At 52.4% G+C, this 18905-nt stretch overlaps 1 protein-coding gene across 1 annotated transcript in view; it reads left to right on the top strand.

Annotated features, from left to right (window-relative positions):
* Positions 1-11361: 11361 nt before the first annotated feature.
* The window catches only part of LOC119954842 (trafficking protein particle complex subunit 6B), a 37259-nt gene continuing 29715 nt past the window's right edge, over positions 11362-18905 (top strand). The window contains exon 1 of the mRNA XM_038780411.1: positions 11362-11564. Within this exon, the coding sequence (XP_038636339.1) occupies positions 11472-11564 (93 nt within the window). The 5' untranslated portion in view covers positions 11362-11471. The remainder of the gene's footprint in view (positions 11565-18905) is intronic.

Raw genomic sequence — 18905 nt, 5'->3', positions numbered from 1 at the left:
GAGGGCGACTTTCATGACCAGAGTGGGAGCGGAGCCTTCTGGACTGCTTATTTACTGGGCTCCACCCGGGCTGTGGGCCCTGCCCAGCCTGGTTCTCCTACCTATCAACAACTGCCTTTCAGCGACGACAAAACCTTTTCATCAGGTGTGCTTGTCTCAAGGGTGGGGGTGGGGTTCTGGTAGACAGTTTTGAGCCCCTCCCGGGCTGAAGACCTCACACACCAGCGGCGTCTTCCTGCAGGGATGGCGCCTGCTTCCATTGGAGTGGTCGTCCCAGGGTGGGAGTACGGACTGTGTATTTGCTGGGCCCCTTCCGGGCTGAAGACCTACTTTCGTCCCTTATCCTCCAGTCCACCAGCTGCACAAGAGTCTCCCATCACAGGCAGCAGCCCATCCACGGTGCCCCACCCTCCTGTGCTGTTAAGCTCCTCCTCCTCCCGCTGTGTCCCTTGCTCTCTCTCCCCTTACTTTCCTCGCTCCCGCTTACCTTTCCAGAGGTAGAGTACGTTATACCACCTCATTCTTTGACCCCGCCCCTGTCTATTTATGATTGCTGACATGACAAAGCCCACATCGGGGTGGGAGTGGCCTAGCCACTCCATCTGTGCCTATGGCGGGGCCGCAAAAAGTCACATATGTGGGAATGGTGGCCTCCTCGGCCACCACTGCTCCTGCAGCCCTGCCACCATTCCAGTTGGTAATCCAGAAACTGGGGTCAAGTGATACGCTCATCCCACTTGATGCACGATCAATTATACAAAGACGAGAGTTGGATGCAATCGAGGCTTTATTACACTAAGATGTGTGGCCTCCTACAGCAGCTGGCGAAGTGGCTGCTGTACTGGGAGCACACATATTTATACTCCGCCTACTGGGCGGAGCCAGCAGACAGGGAACTACCCCCATGCCTGTAGTACAGGGCCTTACCACAAAACACCTGCACCGGCATCCTCTATATACAATATATACATCAGTGGTGACTACCACATTCACCCCCTGTTAAGATTGAGTCCGGCGGGGGTGGTGGAGAACTATATACAGGTAGACTTTTCAAAGTACAAAGAGCAAAAAAAAATTGAGTCCAGCGGGGTGGAGGGGAAAATTATGGACAGAGGGATGGTGTTTTAAAAGTCCAGGTCATGTTACAGATACAGTCGGTCCGGAGACTTGATCTGCCGTCGGGAGCACCACAGTGCTGGCGGTGATTCCGGTGTCGGTTTGGTCTTCGGTGACTCCGGGAGCATGTCGAAATCCTCTTCATCCTCGTGTGTGGGCAAGGGGAGGACGGATTGTCCCGGAGCGGGGGCTGCGTTGGGGTGCGCCGGGGAAGGGGAAGGTGGCACCGGGTCGGAGGGGGGGTATGTGGGGAACCAGCTGGTGCCAGGTCTCTGAGGGAGACAGTATCTTGGCGGCCGTTGGGGTACGCTACGTAGGCGTACTGTGGGTTGGCGTGAAATAGCTGCACCCTCTCAACCAACGGGTCCGCCTTGTGGAGTCGTACGTGTTTACGGAGGAGTACGGGTCCTGGAGCTGCGAGCCAAGTCAGGAGCGACACCCCGGAGGTGGACTTCCGAGGGAAGGCAAAGAGACGTTCATGGGGTGTGTCATTCGTCGCGATGCACAAGAGCGACTGAATGGAGTGCAGGGCGTCGGGATGGACCTCCTGCCACCGGGAGGCTGGGAGATTTCTGGACCATAGGGCCAGCTGGACGGCCCTCCAGACCGTCCCATTCTCCCTCTCCACCTGTCCGTTTCCACAGCGGTTATAGCTGGTCGTCCTGCTCGAGGCAATGCCCCTGTTGAGCAGGAACTGATGCAGCTCATCACTCATGAATGAGGATCCCCTGGTTCGTAGGCAGGGAAGCCAAACAGAGCGAAGATGGCGTTGAGGACTTTGATGACGGGGCATGGAATGGCGAAGGGGAATCTGGAATACTCATCGGCCACACTGAGGAAGTACGTGTTACGGTCGATGGAGGGGAGGGGCCCTTTGAAGTCCACACTGAGGCGTTCAAAGGGGCGGGAGGCCTTCACCAGGTGCGCACAGTCTGGCCGGTAGAAGTGCGGTTTACACTCCGTGCAGACCTGGCAGTCTCTGGTGATCGCCCTGACTTCCTCGATAGAGTAGGGCAGATTGCGAGCCTTGATGAAATGGTGAAAACGTGTAACCCCTGGGTGACAGAGGTTGTCGTGCAGAGTCCGGAGTCGGTCCACCTGTGCGCTGGCACATGTACCTTGGGATAGGGCATCGGGGGACTCGTTGAGCTTACCGGGGCGATACAAAATCTCGTAGTTGTAGGTGGAGAGTTCGATCCTCCACCTCAAGATTTTATCGTTTTTAATCTTGCCCCGTTGTGTGTTGTTGTATATGAAGGCTACCGACCATTGGTCAATGAGGAGAGTGAATCTCCTGCTGGCCAGGTAATTCCTCCAATGCCGCACAGCTTCAACGATGGCATGGACCTCTTTTTCAACGGAGGAATGCCAAATTTCGGAGGCGGGAGGGTTCGTGAGAAAAATGCCACGGGCCTGCCTGCCTGGTTGAGGGTGGCGGCTAGAGCGACGTCTGATGCGTCGCTCTCGACTTGAAATGGTAACGTCCCGTCGACTGCGTGCATCGCGGCATTGGCGATGTCAAAGCGAATATGGTTGAAGGCCTGGTGAGCCTCGGCCGTCAGGGGAAACAGAATGAATTGAATGAGTGGACGGGCCTTGTCCGCATAGTTTAGGACCCACTGGGCATAATAAGAGAAGAACCCCCAGGCAGCGTTTGAAGGTCTTGGGACAGTGGGGGAGGGGGAGTTCCATGAGGGGGCGCATGCGGTCGGGATCGGGCCCCTAAACTCCGTTCTGGACCACATGTCTGAGGATGGCTGAGCGGTTCATGCTGAACACACACTTCTCCTTGTTATAAGTTAGGTTGAGGAGAGTGGCGGTGAGGAGAAATTTGGCAAGGTTGGTGTCATGGTCCTGCTGATCGTGGCCTCAGGTTGTGACATTGGCCAGGTACGGGAAGGTGGCCCGCAGTCTGTACCGATCAACCATTCAGTCCATTTTCCGTTGGAAAACCGAGACCCTGTTGGTGACGCCAGCGGGAACCCTGAGAAAGTGGTAAAGGCGGCCATCTGCTTCGAAGGCAGTGTATGGGCGGTCCGCCTTACGGATGGGGAGCTGGTGGTAGGCTGAGTTCAGGTCCACAGTTGAGAAGACCCGGTACTGTGCAATATGATTGACCATATCAGATATGCGTGGGAGGGGGTACGCGTCGAGCTGTGTGTACCTGTTGATGGTCTGGCTGTAGTCCACGACCATCCTGTGTTTCTCCCCAGTTTTCACCACTACCACTTGGGCTCTCCAGGGGCTGTTGGTGGCCTCGATAATGCCTTCCCGAAGCAGTCACTGGACTTTGGACCTGATGAAGGTCCTGTCCTGGGCGCTGTACCGTCTGCTCCTGGTGGCGATGGGTTTGCAATCCGGAGTTAAGTTTGCAAATAGGCATGATGGGTCGACATTTAGGGTCGCAAGGCCGCACACAGTAAGGGGGTGGTAGGGGCCCGCCGAATTTCAGTGTTAGGCTCTGGAGATTGCACTGGAGGTCCAGGCCAAGTAGCAAGGCAGCGCAGAGGTTGGGGAGGACGTAGAGGCGGAAGCCGCTGAACTCCATGCACTGGACATTGAGAGTGGCTGTGCAGTACCCCTAGATTGCCACGGAGTGGACCCAGAGGCCAGGGAGATTCTCTGGTTGGCGGGGTGTACCGCGAGGGAGCAGCCTTACCGTATCGGGATGAATGAAGTTCTCGGTGCTCCAGAGTCCAGCAGACAGGAGATCTCGTGCCCATCGATTTTCATGTTGGTGGAAGCAGTTGACAGGTTGTGTGGGCGAGACTGGTCAATCGTGACCGAGGCAAGACGCGGCTGGTCGTCATTGGTGGCAGGTGATGAGGTGCCCGGGGGGGCATGGGTCATGGTAAGATGGCGGCGCCCACGGACGCACGTGTTGTGAGGAAGACAAGATGATCCAGTGGAGAACAAGATGGTGGTGCCCATGGACCACACGTGGTCCGAGAAGAGGAAGATGGCAGCACCCAGTGGTTGCATGTGGGGGGAGTCGGAACAATAGCGGTGTCTGCGCGGGCCTGGCACACCGCAGCAAAGTGTCCCTTTTTGCCACAGGCCTTGCAAAGGGCGCTCCGGGCCGGGCAGCACTGTCGGGGGTGTTTAGGCTGCCCACAGAAGTAACATTTGGTTGTGGTGCACCCTGGAGACAAGGAGGAAGGAATTGGTAGACTCCCGCTTAGGCGGGCAGGGGAGAGTTTTAGGTACCTGGGGGTGCAGGTGGCCAGGGACTGGGGGACTCTTCACAAACATAATTTTACCAGACTTGTAGATCAGATGGAGGAGGAGTTCAAGAGGTGGGACATGCTGCCATTGTCGTTGGCGGGGAGGGTGCAGTCCGTCAAAATGACGGTGCTTCCGAGGTTCTTGTTCCTCTTTCAGTGCCTGCCCATCTTTATCCCCAGGGCCTTCTTTAGGAGAGTGACTAGCAGTATCTTGAGCTTTGTGTGGGCACATGGGACTCCGAGAGTGAAGAGGGTTTTCCTGGAGCGAGGGAGGGATAGAGGCAGGCTGGCGCTGCCCAACCTTTTGGGGTATTATTGGGCGGCCAATGTGTCAATGGTGCGTAAATGGGTGATGGAGGGGGGAGGGGCGGCGTGGAAAAGAATGGAGATGGCGTCATATAGAGGTACAAGCCTGGGTGTCATGGTAACGGCGCCGTTGCCGCTCTCCCCTAAGAGGTTTACCACGAGCCTGGTGGTGGCGGCGGCCCTAAGAATCTGGGGACAGTGGAGACGGCATAGGGGGGAAACAGGGGGCTCGATGGAGGCTCCATTGGGTGGCAATCATCAGTTCATCCCGGGGAACAAGGATGGTGGATTTAGGGGGTGGCAAAGGGTGGGCATCAGTAAATTGAGGGACCTGTTTATTGGCGGGAGGTTTGCGGGCCTGGGGGAACTGGAAGATAAATTTGGGCTTCCCCAAGGGAACATGTTCAGATACTTGCAGGTAAAGGCGTTTGCTAGGCGACAGGTAGAGGGATTCCCTTTGCTGCCCTCGCGGGGGACGGTGGACAGAGTGCTTTCGGGGGTGTGGGTCGGAGAGGGGAAGGTGTCTGACATTTATAAGGTAATGCAGGAGGTGGAGGAGTCGTCAGTGGAGGAGCTGAAGGCTAAATGGGAGGGGGAACTTGGGGAGCAGATAGAGGACGGGACTTGGGCGGATGCCTTGGAGAGAGTCAACTCTTCCTCTTCATGTGCGTGGCTTAGTCTCATCCAATTTAAGGTGCTGCACCGGGCCCACATGTCCGGGACTAGGATGGGTGGGTTCTTTGGAGGTGAGGACAGGTGCACCAGATGTTCGGGGAGTCCAGTGAATCATGCCCATATGTTCTGGGCATGCCCAGCACTGGAAGAATTCTGGAAGGGGGTGGCGGGGACGGTGTCGAGGGTGGTTGGATCCAGGGTCAAACCAGGGTGGGGACTCGCGATTTTCGGAGTTGCGGTGGAGCCGGGAGTGCAGGAGGCGAAAGAGGCCGGTGTCCTGGCCTTTGCGTCCCTAGTAGCCCGGCGGAGGATCTTGCTGCAGTGGAAGGATGCGAGGCCCCCAAGTGTGGAGACCTGGGTCAATGACATGGCGGGATTTATAATGTTGGAAAGGGTCAAATTTGCCCTGAGAGGATCAGTACATGGGTTCTATAAACGGTGGCAGCCTTTTCTGGACTTCCTGGCTCTTAAAAAAAAAAGAAGTAACATTTGGGACCCCTGGGGTTGGTTGGCTGCCGTGCGGCACAGGCGTGGGGTTGGCTGAGGGAGGGGGTCGCTGGTGAGGTCCACGATGGGGCGGCCGTCTGCGGAGTCCACGATGCGCAGGAGGGGTGGGCCGTGCGGCTGTGGCGTAGGGCCTGGATGTTGCGCTAACCGACCGTAAGTGAGAGCATGTCTCCACGAAGTTGAGCGTGGCCCCTTCTAAGAGGCGCTGTCGGATGTAATCGGACCCTATCCCTGTGACAAAAGCGTCTCTTATGAGCAAGTTCAAGTGTTCCGTGGCCGTGAAGGCCTGACAGTCACAGTCTCTAACTAGGGGAATCAGGGCTGTAGCCACCTGGGGTGGCCACGGCCCAACGCAAAATGGAAGATTGCAAGGAATGCAGGGAAAATGGACATGTTGTAAAGCAAGCAGCTTGCAAAGCGCTTGTATATTTGGACTGCTGCAGAAACTAGTTTTGACTGCTGCAGAAACGAGACAGCACTGTGAAAAGAAACCAGTTAACATGCTAATGAGGCGATACCGGGCGATCCCCAGATACAATGGAAACAAGTTAAACACAGATTGATACATTGAATGGAAGGCCAGACTTTTCGGCGCCAATGAAGCCCAAAACAATAAGTCCTAAGAACCGCCCCAGTGACCGAGGAACTGCCCCATTATTGGGGGATTCAAACATATCGATTGGGAAGAGACCCAATCGATTCCAAGGAGGTAAGGGAGTTCGCCCAAAGGGGCGCGGATCCCCTGGGACCTATACAAGAAGGTCCCACACATGGTTCAGTCTTCTGATCCAGCCCTCCAGCCCTTCTCTCTCTTTGACCAACACTCCTCCGTGGACCAGCACCTCGACCAGCTTTTGCCAAGAAGACCTTGAACGAGAGAGAGAGGGTTCAGACAGCAGCCGCCAACAAGTAAGTGCCTCACAACGATCACTACCAGAGATAGGCACTCCTGACCCCTTTTAACTTATACCAACCTGAAGTCTGCAGACCAGAGCAGAGCAAGAAGCCTTGTTCCCTGACCCAGCAGTTCCTTCGAGATAAGTATTAGTTTATTTAGCGGTAGGAATAAGTTTAATCCTTTTAGCGTGTGCATGGGTGGACTCAGTTGTTTGGACTTACTAATTGGTGTATGGTTTTATTGCTTTGAACTTCACCTTGAAGCTTGTGGCGGTGTCTTAACGACATCTGGCGACTCCAGAGCTAAGTAAAGAAACAGGGCCAAAGTGAGTGTTAAGCACACTCACCCAGAACGACCAACAGGGCGCGCCAGAAATCTTCTACTGACTCACCAGGAAGCTGACGACGAGTGGAGAGGATGTGCCTGGCGTAGAGTGTGTTTGTCCTCTGAGCGTAGTTTTCCTTCAGTAGCGCCATGGCTTCCGTGTAGATCAGCGCGTCCTGGATAAGTGGAAAAACGTTGGAACTCAGCCGTGTGTAGAGGATCTGAATCTTCTGAGCTTCTGGAATTTCGTCAGGCGCAGATCCGATGTATACTTCGAAACAGGCTAGCCAATGTTAAAAGTCCTTTTTGGCGTTGTCTGATTGCGGATCCAGCTGCAGGCGATCCGGCTTGATGCGGAGGTCCATCTTCTGAAAACTTAGTGTAATAAATTGATGCACAATCAATTAGACAAATACGAGAGATGGATGCAATCGAGGCTTTATTACACTAAAATCTGTGGCCTCCTACAGCAGCTGGCGAAGTGGCTGCTGTACTGGGAGCACACATAGAACATAGAACAGTACAGCACAGAACAGGCCCTCCGGCCCTCGATGTTGTGCCGAGCAATGATCACCCTACTCAAACCCACTATTTATACTCCGCCTACTGGGCGGAGCCAGCAGGCAGGGAACTACCCCCATACCTGTAGTACAGGGCCTGACCACAAAACACCTACACCGACATCCTCTGTGTACAATATATACATCAGTGGTGACTACCACACCACTGTGACCATAGAAGCGTGCATTCACGCAATGGCCGGGTTCGTCGGCCCCTTGGCCATTATGGCCTCCTCTCACATGTACGGCAAGTTTGTGTTTTTTTCTGAGGGCCGGGTGGACGGTCCGCCTCGCCCTTGAAAAGGACCTCACGGGGGCAAGACCTATTTGGTGGTGAACTCTCTTGAGGCCAACACCAAGAAGTTCATACTATCAAATATTCCACACTAACTCTGTATGAAAATCCTCCTTCCACACCGCCATCTACTGGGGAAGGTGCAATCCGAGGTGGCGCCGCTCCCGTTCGGCCTGAAGGATGCCCCACTCAGACACATCTACTCTTTACAATGCCTGGCTTTCATCCGCCTGGTCCAGGAGGGGGTTTTAGAGGGAGGATTTGAAGTCTGCCATCAAGGGGAGACTTATATTTTTTGGTCCACAGCTGGTGTGCGATGCCGTGCCTGCAAGAAGGTGGGACTCATGTGGATGGATTGCCCTGCCTCTAACGTCACCATGGACACCAAGTCGGTCGCAGCTAGCACCGCTGTCCCCTTTCCCTCCACTGACGCTTCCAACCCACTCCCATTGAGGGGAGACCACGCTGGTACCTACTGACACCTTGGCTGCCGGTGTGGAGGAGGGAAGATGTCTGCCAGACTGCATACCTGGAAACAGGCGAGGTGGGTTTCGGTCCCAGGCACCCCTGACCTCGTCGGCCTTGAGAATCCCACTCTCCAGAACACCGGCTCTGGAGCTACTGAAGCACCTTCTCCCACAGATGCTCCACCTCATCCTGAGGCCCATTGATGCCTCAGCGTTAGGTACTGAGCCCACTGTCGCTTCAGCGCAGGTCAGCAAGGGGGCCAGCAGTAATACACGCCACCCTGAGCTGGTGCGGAAATGGGGCAATTCACAACCCCAGGGGTAGTGTCAAGGGAAGGGAAGGGGAGATGCGAGGGTGGAGGTTTCCTTGTCGGCCACCCCTGTAAGCAGCATCACTTCTTGGAGGGGGCGGTAGAAAAACATCATGACCTCCCCCCATGGTGCAGGAAGGTGGTGCAAGACAATGGAAAAAGAGAAGCATGTATTGAGCTATCGCAGTTCCCTTGAGTGGGACACCTCAGGGCCGGGTGTGAGCGGAACCATGAGGGTTTGATCCACCTAGTGCAATTTTGACCCCAGAGGTGTTCGTTTTCATGACACCAGGGTGCTGCGACGACTCCCTGACCTCAGGGTCACTGGGCGATGGTGGCTTTGAGGACCCCCCTCTCCGCCCCAACCTCCAACACTGCCCATGGCGCATATGTGAGTTCGTGGATCCAGATTCTCGTGGACATGGACCATGGCTCTCCCTTTTTCTACTCACTGGAAAAAAGGTACAATGTCCGACAGCAGCTCCTTATGGACACCCCATCTCGGATCCAGAGGACGTCAGGGCCCAAGCCTAGTTCTTTCTCCCATTTTTCCCTTGTCTCGTCCAGCGGAAAGTGTACCCCTTCTAGCAGTCGCCCGTACAGGTCTCCGCAGTTCCCTCTAACATTGAATGTCTCGGCGTCAGTGGGCAAGATATTGCCTCCTTGCAGAAGTTTTTAGCTTGTCGGTGTCGCAGTTTGTTCCTGTTGGGCAGTTGTAACCTTTCTGTCAATTCCTCTAACATCACTAGTCTGCCATCCATGTAGAAGCATCCCTCCATCCTGTCTCACCTCCTGCTCCCCCAGACAAATGCCATGATCATTTTATTAACTGTGTTAAAGAAGAGCTTGGAGGTGTAGATCAGTATGGATCTGACCAGGATGAGGAATCTGGGCAGCACGTTCATCTCGATTATCTGTATCCTCCCCACTAGGGAGAGTCGGAGTGTGTCTCACCTCTGCAGGCCCTTTTTTACTTCCTACGCCAGACTGGTCAGGTTCCATTTGTGGATCCGTGTCCAGTCATGGGCAATTTGGATCCTCAGATAGCGGAATTTGCTTTGAGCTTGCTTGAACGACAGTCCCTCCATCTCTGTCCCTCTCCCTTTTGGGTTCACCATGAAGATTTCACTCTTGCTCAAGTTGAGTTTGTCATCCGAGAAAGCTCTAAACCCTATCACAAGCTTCATAATCCCTCCCATGCTATTTTATGGGTCTGGGACATAGAGGAGCAGGTCATCTGCATAGAGTGAAACTCTGCCCCTTGTCTGGATCCCCTTCCAATTTTTTGCCATTCTGAGGGCTATCGCCAATGGCTCAAATGCGAACAGGAGTGGGGAAAGCGGGCATCTCTGCCCTGTGCCCCTGTGCAGTTGGAAGTATTCAGAGCTGGTGGTGTTGGTCTGTATATTAAAATTAACTTTAATTTCAGGCCAAAGATTAATACATAGTGGAATCTCAACAACCACCATTAATGGATGGGGACCTACAGTAGATAATTAAAATTAGTGGATGATTAAGCTTAGTTCAGTGCTGGCAAGAGACCTAATCCTCAAATCTAATTGTACGCCCCGTCTAGCAGTTAAAAGCGCAGAGAAAGGCACCCACACAATCCAAATCGGCGGTGGGACCTGCGATCCACCTGGACGTTTAACAAATTACATAAGAGACCCAGTGCAAATGATCAGCCCAGCAGGTTAAAGGTATAAATTTACCCAAAATTTTGGCTGTCACCTGCCTGGTTTGGGATAATCAGGACTGAACTGTAGGTCAGTTCCTACTAATCAGATTCCTACTTGGAGAAGCAGCAAAAATGCAGATTTTGAAACGAGGAGAAAAAGACCGAAAGAAAGATCAATGTGAAGGATGTTTCAAGGTTGCAATATGGAAGATTTACATGGTACAGGGAAATCTCTTGCACTTCCCCATTAGACTGTACAATTTCAGCAATTAATATGGGGGCGAATGAAAATACAGAATGCCAATAGTATTTTTTTGACAACACAATTCATGAGAAAGTGAATGATGTTACAGTCCAACTTAGCAATTAGTTCCTTTCTACCAACCTGATATATTGCTTTGGTACCACTACTGTGGTACGTTCAATCCAGAAAGACTGCTTGCTCATTAGTCAACATACATATGGTAGGGGCTGTGAAGCAGAATTATAGTTTTAAATTGTTGGCAGCACGGTAGCACAGTGGGTAGCACTGTTGCTTCATAGCGCCAGGGTCCCAGGTTCGATTCCCAGCTTGGGTCACGGTCGGTGCTGAGTCTCCATGTTCTCCCTGCGTGGGTTTCCTCTGGGTGCTCCAGTTTTCTCCACAAGTCCTGAAAGACGTGCTGTTAGGTAATTTGGACATTCTCAATTCTCTCTCCGTCTACCCAAGCATGCGGCGGAATGTGGCAGCGAGGGGCTTTTCACAGTAACTTCATTGTCGTGTTAATGTAAGCCTACTTGTGACAATAAAAAGATTATTATAACTGCTGTGAAGATAGTTGGTGTTTCAAGCCAATAACTTTTCATCGGAATTTATTTTCCACCCAAATTGCAGAATTTACGATGTGTATGGAATGAATGATCGGTTTATTTGTTGCAAAACATTCTTTTCTGAGGCCGCTCTGTGTGGGAATGGGCAGCCCTGCACGTGGTGCCTGTACCTTTAAGGAGGGCAGGAAGTGACGCTCCCCGGCCCGGCCCGCCTGCTGGCTGGCTCCGCTCGCCCCCTGTTGGGATGGTAACGGGAGCCCGGGTCTCCAGCTGCCACTGAGAGTCCGGGCCGAGCGAAGGATGAACAAGCAGGAGATGGCGGACGAGGCTCTCTTTCAGCTCCTTCATACCGAGATCGTTTCTTACGTTTATAAATCGGCTGAGCAAGGCGAGGTGAGGGGGCGAGGTGAGGGGGCAGGGTGGGGGTCCGTGCCCGGGAGGGGCAGGGAGATGGGACGGTGCCTGTTGTGGCGGTACGGGAATGGAGGGGGTTTGGGTGGTCCCAAAGGGGTAGGGAGATGGTCCCAAAGGGGTAGGGAGATGGTCCCAACGGGGTAGGGAGATGGTCCCAAAAGGGTAGGGAGATGGTCCCAAAAGGGTAGGGAGATGGTCCCAACGGGGTAGGGAGATGGTCCCAACGGGGTAGGGAGATGGTGAGTGGATTGTGAAGAAATTGGGGGATGGGAGGTCATACGGGTGGACGAGAGGGTGGGTTGGGGGTAGGGATGGGAAGTGGTTTAGGGATAGGTGATGGTGGGGTTGGAGTGAAGTTGGGCAATAGGGAGGGGTACTGTGTTGAGGGGGAGATGTGGGAGGTGTAGGAAAGGTGGGGTACTAGAAGGTGGGGAGGTGGTTGGAAGGGAAGATGTTCGTGTTGGGTGTGGGAGGTTAGTGGATAGAGTTGGGGGCGGATGGCAGGTCAGGTGTGGAAGCATAAGGTGTGGGTTTGGGGCATAGAGGGTTGAGTGGAACTGGATATGGGTGGGACAGTGAATGGAGGTGGGTTGGGAGAGGGGTGGGTGGGGAAGCTCATCAACATAGTCCCAGTACATTGCTGCAGGAGGTACTCATGGCGGCCCTGCCGGCCGCCCTGCACGACCCACCATTTTCTCTTACCTTGTTTGCTGCTGACAAAAATGGAGGAAATGGTTTTGGGTCCCTTTGGCCCTTGTACACACTCCTCCAATGGAACTTGTTGGATGAAGGTGAAGCTTTCTGGTGTCGGAAAGTATGGAGTCTCCAGCTGTCCAAAGTTCTGAATTTTTTCCTGTAAAATGTTATCAAATAAACCCCCCCCCCCCCCCCCCCAGCTTGTTTAAAAAAATAAAATGAATAAAATAAATGAATAAAAACCACTACAGAACTTGTAAAACAAAAAGCTGCAACTGTTAAAAAAAAAAAAAAAATAGCGCCCGCGCTGCGCATGCGTGCCCGATTATCGTGCGCGCATGTGCAATGCGGGCAAATTTTAAAAAAAACATGTTCGCGGCCGCTTGCCGCCGGCGTTATGAAAAGCTGGCTGCTGCGCGGGGATTTGCGCGAACGGGAGCGCCGTGGACAATGGCTCGGCGACCCTCCCGACACCTGCCCATGACCCACCCACGGGGTCGCGCCCCCGACTCTGAAGAACACTGACCTAGACGACATCCAGGTTGGGCTGATAATGACAAATTACAGTTGTGCCACCATCCCCAACAGAGTCTGATCACTTCTCCAGATATTCAATAGCACTGTCATCACTAGATCCTACATCACAATTCCAGGGATCAGAAATTAAACTGGACCATAAGAGGCATGAGCAGAAGTAAACCATTTGGCCCATTGAGTCAGCTCTATCGTTCAATTAGATAATGATTGATCTGATATGATAATCCTCAATTCCACTTTCCTGCCTTATCCCCATAACCCTTGATCTGTTACTGATTAAACATCTGTCTATCTCAGCTTTGAACATACTTAATGACCCAGCCTCTATGGTCCTCTGCAGTAAAGAATTCCATAGATTCACAGCCCTAGGAAAAGAAATTCCCCTAATCTCAATCTTGTATGGCAACACGTCACTCTGAAATTATGCCCTCTGGTCCTAACCCTCCCAAAAGGCGAAACAGCCTCTCAGCATGTACTCTGCCAAGCCCCACGAGAATTGTAAATGTCTCCATAAGGTCACTTCTCAATCTTCTAAATCCAGAGAGTACAGTCCCAACCCAATTTAACCTCTCCTCATAAGAAAATACCTCCATACCCAGAATCAACCTCGTAAACTTTCTCAGGACTGCCGCCAAAGCCAGTATATCTTAAGGGTTCAAAAATCGTTTGCAGCATTTCAAGTGTTGTATAACCAATGCCTTATATGGTTTTAGTAAACCTTCCCTATTTTTATAATAGTAATCTTTTTTGTCACAAGTAGGCTTACATTAACATTGCAATGAAGTTACTGTGAAAATCCCCTAGTCGCCACATTCCGATGCCTGTTCGGGTACACTGAGGAAGAATTCAGAATGTCCAATTTACCTAACAAGCACGTCTTTCGGGACTTGTCGGTGGAAAACGGAGCACCTGGAGGAAACCCACGCAGACACTGGGAGAATGTGCAGATTCCGCACAGACAGCCGGGAATCGAACCCGGGTGCCTGGCACTTCATACTCCATTCTTTTTAAAATAAAGACCAACATTTCATTTGCCTTCCCTATAACATGCTGAAGTTGCATGCTAGCTTTTTGTAATTTATGCACAAGAACCCCCAAATCCCCCTCTGTTGGAGCTTTCTGCAGTTTTTTCCATTTAAATAATATTCAGCTAATTTATTCTTCCCACCAAAATACATAATTCCATATTTTCTTACATTATATTCCATCTGTCAAGATATGCCCACTGATTTAACCCCTCTATGTTCCTTGTGGATTCTTTGTGCCAACCTCGCCACTTGCCTTCCCACCTATTGGTTGTGTCATCCACATCACTTCCCTCATCCAAGTCATTAATCTATATTGTAAATAATTGTGGCTCCAGCACTGATCCCTGTAGCGCCCCACTAGTTATATGTTGCCATCCTGAAAATGCCCCTCTTATCCGTACTGTCTTCTATCAGTTAGCCAATCCTTTATCCATGCTCGTGTACTACCCCCAGCACCATGGGCATCTTTTCTTATTAAGCAACATTTTGAGCAGTACTTTATCAAACGCATTTTGGAAATCCAAGTGTCTACTGGTTCCATTTCATCTGCCTGCTCGTTACCACCTCTAAAGAATTCAAATACATTTGCCAGGCATGATTTGCCCTTCATGAAGCCATGTTGACTGGACCAGGCACATAAATACAATGGCACATAAATGCTATGGCTATTAGAGCAGGTTAGGGGCTGTGTATTCATAAGAACTAGAAACAGGAGTAGGCAACTCAGCTCTTCAAACCTGTTCTGCTATTCAATACAATCATGGCTGATCTAATTTCATCCACAACTCTCCTGCCCATTCTCCTTAACCTTTGAACCCATTAATTAAAAATCTGTCTCATCTCAAATTTACTCAATATCCGGCATCCATTATACTCCAGGGTAGTGAATTCCACTGATTTGCGACCCTTAAAGAGAAGTAATTTGCCCTCATCTCTGTTTAAATCAACTGCACCTTAATCTAAAACTATGACCTCTTGTTCTAGATTGCTGACAAGAGGAAGCATCTACCATACGTTTACTTTGCCAATAACTTTAATCATCTTGTATACCTGAATTAGATCTCCTCTAAACTCGAGAGAGTATAGGCCTAAACTGTTCAATCTCTCCAGAAGGCAAACCCCTCATAGAACCATAGAATCCATATAGTACAGGGGAGGCTATTCGGCCCATTGAGTCTGCATCGACCTTCTGAAAGAGCATCCTACCTAGGCCCACTCCCCTGCCCTATTCCTATAATCTCTAAACCCACCTAAACTACACATCTTTGGACACCAAGGGGCATTTAAAAAAAAAAAAATATTTTTATTCTTTTCACAATTTTTCTTCTGAATTTACACCCAACAACAATCAATAACCAACAACAAATATCTCAAACCCCATAACAATAACAATGATCCCATCCTCCCAGCATGCCCAGCCCGCATGTTAACATAAACAAATGACAAAGAAAAAAAAAGGAATCAGGGATTGCCCAGAGCCATCTTCTTTTTTAAAATAAATTTAGAGTACCCAATTCATTTTTTTTCCAATTAAGGGGCAATTTAGTGTGTTCGATTTACCTACCTTGCACATCTTTGGGTTGTGGGGGTGAAACCCACGCAAACACGGGGAGAATGTGCAAACTCCACACGGACAGTGACCCAGAGCCGGGATCGAACCTGGGACCTCGGCGCCGTGAGGCAACAGGGCTAACCACTGCGCCACCGTGCTGCCCTCCCATAGCCATCTTCAACATACACAGCCCCCCGCACCCCACCCACCCTTCCCCCCCCCCCCCCCCCCCTCAACTAATGTTCGATATTATCCAGTTCTTGAAAGTGCATAATAAATAATGCCCATGACTTGTAGAACCCCTCCGAGCTTCCACTCAGTTCGAACTTAACCTTCTCAAGGGTCAAGTATTCCAACAGATACCCTCGCCACGCCAGGGCACAGGGTGGAGAGGCCGCTCTCCATCCCAGCAGGATCCGCCTTCGGGCGATCAACGAGGCGAAGGCTATGATATCTGCCTCCACACCTGTTTCCAGCCCTGGCTGATCCGACACCCCGAATATGGCCTCCCGGGGACCCGGGTCCAGCTTCACATGCACCACCTTGGAAATTACCCTAAACACCTCCTTGCAGTACTCCCCAAGCTTTAGACAGGATCAAAACATATGAACGTGATTAGCCCCCCCCCCCCTCCCCCCAAAAGAACGTTCACACACATCTTCTACCCCTTCAAAGAATCGGCTCCTCTATAACCTCTCCCAATTCTTCCTCCCACTTCGCTTTGATACCCTCTAGTGGTGCCTTATCCTTTTCCAACATGGCTCCGTATACCGCTGACACTGTCCCCTTCTCCAGTCCACTTGCCGCCAGCACCTCCTCCAGCAATGTGGAGGCTGGTTCCTCCGGGAAGCTCTGTATCTCCTTCCTGGCAAAGTCCCGAACCTGCATATACCCAAACACTTCTACCTGCTCCAGCCCATACTTCGTTTCCAGCTCCTCCAATCCTGCAAATCGACCCCGAGGAAACAAATCTTTTAGAGTCTTAATCCCCTTCTCTTCCCATTTCCGAAAGCTTCCATCCCACCTCCCTGGTTCAAATCTGTGGTTCTCCCGGATTGGCATTTCCCTCGACCCTGCCCCCAACCTGAAGTGTTGGCGAAACTGCCTCCAGATTTTCAATGAAGCTATTACTATCGGACTCCCTGAGTATTTCCCTGGAGCTATCGGGAGCGGGGCCGTTGCTAGTGCCTTCAGCCCCGTCCCCCTGCACGAACTCTCCTCCATTCTGACTCACTGGGAATCAACCCCTCTGACCCAGCTCCGCACCTTCTCCACATTCGCCGCCCAGTAGTACTACATCAGGTTCGGGAGACCCAAACCCCCTGCCTGCCTTCCCCTCTGTAGCAGCACCTTCCTCACTCTGGCCACCTTCCCTCCCCATATAAACAAGGTAATCCTCCCCTCAATCTCCCTGAAAAAATACTTTGGCAGGAAAATCGGTAGGCATTGAAAAATAAACAGAAATCGCGGCAACACATTCATTTTAACCGCCTGCACCGGACCCGCCAGTGACAGAGGGTGACCATCCCACCTCGCCAGGTCGGCTTTCACTCTCCCCACCAAACTAGCGATGTTGTATCTGCGAAGCCTTCTCCACTCCTGGGCAACCTGCACCCCCAAATACCTAAAGTGAGTCCCTGCCCTACGGAATGGCAGCCCCACCACCCCTGCCCCCATCCCCGGTTGAGACACCACGAAATACTCACTCTTGTCCAAGTTCAGCTTGTACCCAGAGAAAGACCCAAATACCTGCGGCAACTCCAATATTCCTCCTATCGACGCACTCAGCTCCGACACATACAGCAGCAAGTCATCGACATACAAGGACACCCTATGCTCTATCCCCCCCCCTCACTATTCCTTTCTATGCTCCCGAACTTCTTAATGCGATGGCCAACGGCTCAATCGCAAGCGCAAACAGCAGGGGGGACATAGGATATCCCTGTCTCGTCCCACGGTGGAGAGAGAAGTATGTCGAACTGATATTGTTCGTGCAGACACTCGCCTTCGGCTCCTTATGTAATGTGCGGTATTCTCCACTCCCGATAAAAATCGGGACAGCCGTCGTGAAATCAGCCGAGCTTCAGAACGGCTTCGGGGCCCACTCCCCGCACCTAATTCACCCCCACCCGGGGGGGCTAGGAACGGCCCCCCGTCGTTCGAGGTTGCGGCCGGAAATGACGCGGAAACGGCACATGCGCGGGTTGCCGGTTCCAAACCGCGCATGCGCGGATGACATCAGCGCGCAGACGGCACAAACCCGCGCAGGCGCGGTGACGTCTTTTTCCACCGCCGGCCGGCAAGACGTGGCGGCTTGATCTTGCCGGGCGGCGGAGGGGAAAGAGTGCGTCCGTTTTGGACGCTGGCCAGACGATCGGTGGGCACCGATCGTGGGCCCGTCCCCTCCCGAGCACAGTCGCGGTGCTCCCGTCCCAATCGGGCCCCTAGATGCCCCAAACGGGCATCTGGCGCCCGTTTCACGAATGCAACGACCAGGTGTGGTTGCTGCCGTGGTGAAACGAGCGTGAAGGGCCGACCGCTCGGCCCATCGGGCTCGGAGAATCACCGTTCGCCGTGAAAAACGGCGAGCGGCGATTTTTCCGAGCCGGCGGGGGGGAGAGAATCACCGGGGGGGCATAAAAAATGTCGGGAGGCCCTCCCACAATTCTCCCACGCCACGTGGGGAGCGGAGAATTCCGCCCAATAACTTTACCCAGTTCACAAATCTTGGTCCAATCCCAAACCGTTCCAGCACTGCCATCAGGTACCCCCATTCCACCCGATCAAACGCCTTCTCGGCGTCCAGTGCCACCACTGTTTCCTTCACTTCCGCCGGTGCCATAACGACGTTCAAGACCCTCCTAATATTCGAAAATAGCTGCCTCCCTTTCACAAACCCTGTCTGACCCTCACCTATCATCTTCGGGAGGCACCCTTCCAGCCTACCTGCCAGTACCTTTGCGTCCACATTAAGAAGTGAAATGGGCCTATACGACCCACACTCCGTCGGATCCTTATCCTTATCCTTTTTAAGCAACAGTGAAATCGATGCCTGCCCCAAGGTTTGCGGCAGCACTCCCTTCCCTATTGCCTCTTCAAACATCCCTACCATCAGGGGTGCCGACTTATCCTTAAATTTTTAAAATATATTCCACCGGAAACCCATCTGGCCCTGCCACCTTCCCCGACTGCATCCTCCCAATCGGGTCTTTTATCTCCTGCTCCAGTATTGCTCCTTCTAATGTAGCCTTGTCTCTCTCCCCCAGCCTCGGGTACTTCAACCCATCCAGAAATTCCAGCATCTCACGGTCTCCCCTGGGAGGCTCTGACCTGTACAACCTCTCGTAGAATTCCTCAAAAACCTTGTTAATCAGCTCCGGAGCCACCACCAACTTCCCGGCCCTATCCCTTACCTGAAGAATTTCCCTTGCTGCTGCCGCCCTCCGGAGCTGACCTGCTAACGCCTTGTCTCCATGTTCATAAACTGCACCCCTCGCTTGCCTCAGT

The sequence above is a fragment of the Scyliorhinus canicula genome, chromosome 2 (genome assembly GCF_902713615.1).
Source record: "Scyliorhinus canicula chromosome 2, sScyCan1.1, whole genome shotgun sequence".
NCBI classification, from domain to species: Eukaryota; Metazoa; Chordata; class Chondrichthyes; order Carcharhiniformes; family Scyliorhinidae; genus Scyliorhinus; species Scyliorhinus canicula.
Note: the sequence above shows the minus strand (reverse complement) of the source record. Positions and strands in the feature narration are given on the sequence as shown.